Genomic DNA, 7,161 nt, shown 5'->3' with positions numbered 1-7,161 from the left:
TTATCAGCTTTCTGTGAGGAGTCAGATGATTTTGATAAAGGGCTGAGACATCACTATTGGAAACATCATGAGGAGCAAACTGAGCTGCTTTTGATGTGCAAGAAAATTCCGTGTTCCTGCAGGCTGATTAGGTCATTAGCTTATGTTAACAAATAGTTTATGTTTGAATTGATGAAGTGTGTTATAAGGCAAGAGTCTGGACAAAACACAAGACTTTTCCTTAGGTGTTAGAAACAAAACACCAGATGATGCCCTTCTTCCTAGGAAGTCAGGGAAAAGACTAAGTGCTTCATTCACTGTGCTGTGTCAAACGACACTTGCTTCCAAGGTACGCACCCGGAAACTCAGTTCCTGCAGCGTTACTGCCTCTTTGCCTGCTCGGTACTTTCATGAAGAAGAGGCAAGTCCAGTTGTTTTCTTTTAGTCTGGATAATGACTTGTGGAAGCATGCAATTAAGCGACAGATTACTGCAGGGCAATTCTAACTAGCCTAGATTAGCAACGGAGGTGCTCCAGAGTGAGGCAGGCTTTTCTATTAATCCAGGTGGTAACGGAGTCAGATCTGATTTGTAAGCACTCCGTGGGCGCTCAGGGTTTTGACTGGGGTCTCGCAGTTAGAACCATCATCCCCCATAACCAAATGGAAACAGATCTCCTTGCAGTTTGGCAGAGAGTCTGTCAGGTACTGCTGACAGCTCACAAGACAGAAGCGTTGTGCAAGCAAAAGCAGGAAGGGAAGGGAAGTCAAACCATTGTGATTATTCCCCCGTCCTCCTCAAGCAAGCTCCGTCCTTGCACTGCAGAGTAATCTCTGAAGAACCGAGTAAAACCGAGCCTTAGAAGCAGCCTCGCCTCTTTGCAACGCCACGAGCTCGTCTCTTACAAAGCTGTTCCCAGTGGTGATATAATGCAAGACACTGAAAAGGGAAGGACTGCCCTCTTGTGTCAGTCGCTGTTTTTTCATTTGCTAGCTTTTATATTCCTGTTTCTGTTAGTGAGTGGGCACGCAGCCATTTCCCTCCAACAGATACTTCTCATTTGGAAAGGCATAGGATTTGTTTCTGAGTACTATCCTGATGGAAAAGTTCAATAAATAAAAACACATCTGCTGTATTTGTGACTTGGAGACACCCAGGACTGGGCATATATTGCTTTTCTGGCTAGAGACATATCCAAATAGCTACACTGGGTTGTGCCTAGTCTCCATCTTGGCACAGAAAAAGAAGACAGAGGAGAGAATAAACCAGAAATATAATTAAGAAGGACAGAGAAGAGACAGAAGAGAAGCAGATTTATTAAAGCAATCTTTCCCTGCAACTCTCATAGTAAGCTATATGCAAGTTAAATATAGAACCAACACTTCTCTAGGGAGCTGGACTCACGAACAGCTCACACACCGTGGATGTGTAGCAGAGATTCTAGTCTCAGTCCTGTTGGCTGGCAGAGAGATCTTCATTTTTAGATCATTAGTGTTCATTTTCAGGGTTCTTGCAATAACGGTTGTCAGATAATAGTCTTCTAAAAGCTGTGCAAGATTTTGTACTCACCACTTCTACTGCTTATTAATGACAGACACCTAAATATTTGCAGAAGGTAGCCCCTTTTCACAGCTACCAAAGCAACTTCAGCAAAAATTAAGACCATCAGCCATATTCTTGTTAGTAGAAGGTCTGTCAGCATTAACTCTGACCTAGCACTCCACACTTTATGTTACATTTGTTAATAGCACCTAGGGCTTGTGCTTTCATTTCTGTTCTTACCCAGTAGATAATCCCATAGCAATGAACAATCCTGTAAATTGCTCATGTTCTTAAAGGCAGCCAAATTAGCACCTTGCTAAAGTGGATTCAAAGAAAATCGCTACTCAGGAGTGGACAAAATTCATACTATTTGGAATATGGGAGGGACAAGAAAGGGAAAGAGCTGTCATCTAAAAAAGGCCTCTTATAGCCCATTTGGGCTGAGACCGCTGTAATCAACTCCAAGCTCCCAGTTTTAAACTGATGCATAGCAGTTATCCTTGCTGTCAGTACTTCATGAAGAATCATCCCTAAAGAGTAATTCCTTTGGACTATTGCCCAGCCTGTACTATGGTATTTTGTATTTATAACTTATTCTAGGTGGCACAGCTAGAGCATGCTTTGTTTCATCCTGCATATTACTGAGCTCATCTACGTACTAAACTGGCGAAAGCTGCCAGGAATCTTTGATTTTTTTCTTTTCTGTACTGACTGAGATCCTGACACCTGAGCAGATAACAAAGTATAAAGTCATCTTTGAAGTATTTGATGAATATTTGAAACACATTAGTAATAATTAACCATGTGTGCAACTGTTTCTTTGAGACTAATTTGTACTTTAACTGGCAAAAATAAGTAGCAAAAGGATCCCGCCCACAAGCCAGCTCATCTTGAAAATAGAAGTTTAAAGATTTAAAAAACATCAAAACCAATCCCTTCAAGTCTCATGACCAACAAAAAAAGAGTAGCTTTTCTTATCTATCTGTCTCATTTCTTGTCTCCAGTTGTGAAACACAACATAATGCGTTTCCTACCACACACTTCCCTGTCCTTGTTTGCCATCTTCCTGCAGTTTAAGGAACACATGCTGTTATGTAGCAATTTGCACTCCAGCAATTTGCTGGACAGTTAACGTCCTCAAAAGAAGAGAAACTACAGAGGCTATTCAGTGTGACTTGCTAGGATTCCCCGTTCAACTCCAGTTTGGGCAGCTTCTGTTCCAGAACAACAGCTGGCTGTTTGCACTGTTCTGACTCCTCATGTGTGTTCCCAAGACGGCAAAATTCCCCTGACCGTTTTTATTGCCATATGCTGGACACAAGGAATTTTTTTTTTTTAATCAGATGAACAAGTATTCATGTCCCACTTTTACAGGCATTTTTAAACTGCTGCCCTTTTACTTCATTTCGTATCCTTGAAGAAGCTTTACCAGGAGATTACAGCAGTCACAGAAAACATTTCTTCTAACTGACAGATCATTACAAGGGCATGAGAGGAAACATCCTTCCATCATAACCCGCCTGTAAAACCAAAGTCTTCATGTCTTCTTTAACTCTTACAGTCCTTCCCTTCCTTTACTCCCCATCTGAAATGAGTCAGAGCTGTGGCTGTTCCTGTGTTGCCTCTTCTGAATTTTGTGAATTTGCCTGTGTTGCTGGATCTCTGTTGATTGTATCATCAGGTGAATACTGGATGGGACTCAGCACACCCAGTGTCCCCTGTCCAGGGATGTCACTGAGTTTCTGGCTTATCCGTGCTGCTTCAGTGTCTTGTTTACCCATTTGGACAGCTTCATCATAAGAAGGTGGCAACTCCATTGCATAGAGACTGTAAGCTGGAAGGGACACAGTGTTCTTATCCATATCCACAAATATCGAATGAATAGGGGCACTTAGAGGGTACTGCAACGAGCTGTATGCTGTGAAGAAAGGGTATTAAAAAAAAATTAAACACTTGCATGGAACGCTAATATATAAAGCGCTAATCCTGCTTTTCTCCAGGAAATTATGGGCTCATTTGTGTGGTGTCGGATCATATGCACTACAGTCTAGAAGCTATCAGTATAGAATTACCTATGATAGAATCTATACATTCTCCAAAAGAAAGCAGTCAGAAGAGAAAATGTCTCTGCATATCACCATCCAGTAAATATTGTGAAATACCTGACATAGTACACGTATGTTGTAACAGTTGGGTTTGTACATGACGAGCTGTGAACAACTCCTCACATTAGAGATAACTTTGTCTGGAATAATTGGACAGTGAGGTGGGCAGAAAAGTTAAAAAAATAAGGGAATGTCGATAAGAACAGATGTGGGAGATGACACATAAGATGTTAACCCACCTCGGACTTTATCTTAACCTCTATAGCGTTAAATCCTACTTGTCTTCTGCGCTCACTTACTGTGTTGCCCTGATGACCTTCCGTTATCTCTCTTGCCCACCCTATGGGGCTGAAAGTTGTTCTGGGAGTACATCAGAAAGTTCCCGTTATTGCAAGGGCCGGACACAGAGTTCTAGGCACACGCTCCATAGCAAAGCGCTGTCGAAGAGGTGACCCCCAAGGATACTTACAGGTGACTGTGCTATGGGCAGTGCTGTCACTGTCAATAGCAATGACTGTCAAATCGTGCGGGTGCCTAGAGAAGGTCTCAGCTGGAGGCCTCTTCTTCCGGCAGCAGAATTTGATGCAGCTTGCTGTGATCCCACAGAGCAGGAGCAGGAACACGGTCAGCAAGATTAACCTTAGAGAAGGAGGGAGAATACCATCATTTCATTGCTTATGGTTTACTTCTTCCAGAGCTGAACATCATTTCACTCTAAATGGGTGCAGACAGGCCAAACTTCACAGGTTTAGTTCTGAATGGGTGCTGGATCCTGAATTAGAAATCTGGATCACAAACACTTAATCACAAGTTGAGGTACTGCTGACCATCGGTACAATCCCTTCTGGCTCACAGATGCTGTAATGTTAATTAGTTTCAGCTTTTATGCAGTGAGAATGGCTCCACTTTCAACAGTAAGAGTGGGTATGTACTTGGAGGGAAATACAAGTACAAACTTCCACAAGTCTAGGACCTATATTTATAAATGAGCACAGAAATTATATTTTGCAGTATGTCTTGAAAACGCAATTCTATCTCTAGCTCTTGTTTAACAAAGTTTATTGTTTAACAATGCGTAGTATACCTAGGTCGACATGCTAGTGTTTCAGGTTCTCCTCCCTGCTGAAACTCTACCTTCCCGCCCCCCAATTTCTCAAATGAATCCACTCTTCTCATGAGCTAGGTGAGCAGTAAGACGTCAAGAGAAGATGAGGTACTAAGAAATGCTTGAAAGTCCTGTAAAGAAGTAGGTGCAAGGACAAAGTTGAAGTACATTCATAGTGGCTTGACAGGGTTTACTGTGTGGCAGATCATGCTCCTGAATTTCGCATTAGGATTATATTCCACCCTAAATATGTATAAAAATGGCCTCAGTAGCATTCTGTTCTTTTTTCCAAACCGAAGGCAGTACTGGCCCATAAGAATCATGATTCCAAAATAAGTATTTCTTTAATAACCATTTCATTTAGTTTTAACAGGAGTATGTTTCTGTTGCTATGAGTCAGATACACACAAAGACTACACTCAGTATAAAGGTTGGATTTGAGGGCCTCAAACCTCCACAAATTTCATGCATTTTCTTGCAAATTATGGTTTTAGAAAAATGCTTTCAGGCAACTTAAAGCCATGTGTGAGAAGAACACGCTGCCCTGCTGGAACTTTGCAATGAAGCGTTCCTCCAGCGCGAGGAGGATTACCTCATCGCTCGCCAGTCGGTATTTCCTGACGCTCCGCGAGCCGCGTGCTAGCGCGTTCTGTGAGATCATTGGGCCTTCGTACGCTGCTGCCCTCTGATGAAGGCAGAGGTCACCTAGGTAAAGGCATCTTAGCAGTGTAGATCTCAGCACTAGCTCGTTAGCTGTCATGATTTCAACACTGCCTAATTGCAGAAGCCTTCTTAAAATATTTTCTGTAACTGTGTATTTTTAAACAGTTCCCTGTATCAGCACATTCTAAGAAAGCAAAGAATATCAACCAAAATTAGTCCAGACTGAATGACAGCTAAAAGTAACCAACTCACTCTGCACGCTACCATCAAAGTTAATATGTTGACAGAATGCAAACTATAAAAATAATGTTAGGATACCTATAATGCACGTGTTAGGCAAAAACCAAATCCACTTGTGACAAGAGCTTACCCTTTTACTTATCCCTATTTTCCCCATCAGCCATTCAAACAGCCAGTAAACAGGTTTGTAATCAGCTTGAGTTCAGAATGAAAACGCAACACCGTAAGCTAACAACCTCTCGTCGCCTACGAGGGAGAGCGCTGAGGGCTGTGCGTCAGGCGAGGCCGCGCCGAGCCCCAGCGAGCCCGTGCGGCGTGGCTGCCGCTGCGGTCAGCACGGTTGTCTATTTAGGAAGAAGAAAGAAGCCCTACAGTTAAACTGCAGGGCACTCAGAAAGGAAAGATGACATATCCCCAGACGAATGCTGACACCTTATCTCCCCCGTGGTCTCATCTGTAATCTATTCCACTGGTAGCTTTCAGAAAACCGAGGAGAAACCCTTTCCTCCATCCTGGCTAAGAGAAGAGCGTTTCAATTGCCTTACTGCAATTACTGTTCATAATAACTTTCAAATTATTCTGGGTTAGTAAGATTAATAATAAACTTACCAGACATACCACAGGCTTGTCCAATTAGACATGTTCTGAGGGCATCTGTGAAGGAAGGCAGATGATTCACTGATTTAAATATCTACAATCAAACTGTAAATGTATGACAGGGAATAAATTTCACAGAATTTCTGAGGTGAAAAGGGGAAAGCAGTCAGTAAGAGCAGTACGGAGCAAACCCCCTTTAGATTTCGTTTCCGAGGACTGTTCTTGATAGTTGTAAAATTACTCCAGCTGAGAACATGCAAATGATCCCACTGTAAAAGCTGACTTCTGAGTCAATAAATATTTTTACGAAATGGTCCTTTACTGTGGCGTAGGAGAGACAACTACACGTGCTGGATTCTCGAGAAACGCATCAAAGAGTTATTTAAAGTTAACCGAGATGAGGTACCTAATGCCATAGGCCTGTCTGAAAATGCCAGCCTAAGACAACTGCCTGCTTCCCCCAGTTATTTTTAAATTACGTTTTCATAGCTCCAATACAACCAGAAATGATTTTTTTTCAGATCTATTTACAGTATGAAAAAAGGAGAAAAGCTTCTATTCCATTTCAGGAGCGCAGCTGCAGTATTGTACGTAGTGAATCGCATGCAAGGGGTTTCATGTAATAGAACAATGCTTTTGGCCCCAGACGAGAATCTGCAAACTGACTTTTCAGATGACACTCAGAGTCATTTTGAAAGACAGGATCGTTCACCTTAGTCCACAGAGCAAGGGCAGCCAAGTCAGATTTGTAAGTTGGTAACGATCTTAGAGATAAAAACAGTAGCAGTAGCGGATGCCTGTCAGTAAGTCACCATTCTGATCGGATAATGTCACTCCATCACGGTGGGAGCAGGTTTGGTAACAGACATTGGAAAATTTTTGGTTACTCACTGATCAGAGTTCTTGCAGTTCTTCTCGGAGGAAGAGCGCG

The 7,161-nt window shown here is 42.3% G+C and overlaps 1 protein-coding gene across 1 annotated transcript; it reads right to left on the bottom strand.

The window, feature by feature from the left end:
* Positions 1 to 1,269: 1,269 nt before the first annotated feature.
* On the bottom strand, positions 1,270 to 6,717 carry TMEM52 (transmembrane protein 52; the record flags this gene model as incomplete). The annotated part of the gene is made up of 4 exons (XM_082329207.1): positions 1,270 to 3,438; positions 4,095 to 4,264; positions 6,243 to 6,311; positions 6,710 to 6,717. The coding sequence occupies 4 exons, from the start codon at positions 6,715 to 6,717 to the stop codon at positions 3,116 to 3,118; spliced, it is 570 nt and encodes a 189-aa protein (XP_082185333.1). The 3' UTR covers positions 1,270 to 3,115.
* Between the last annotated feature and the right edge of the window lie 444 nt (positions 6,718 to 7,161).

This window comes from Platalea leucorodia, assembly GCF_965183815.1.
Source record: "Platalea leucorodia genome assembly, chromosome: 17".
Lineage (NCBI taxonomy): Eukaryota > Metazoa > Chordata > Aves > Pelecaniformes > Threskiornithidae > Platalea > Platalea leucorodia.
Note: the sequence above shows the minus strand (reverse complement) of the source record. Positions and strands in the feature narration are given on the sequence as shown.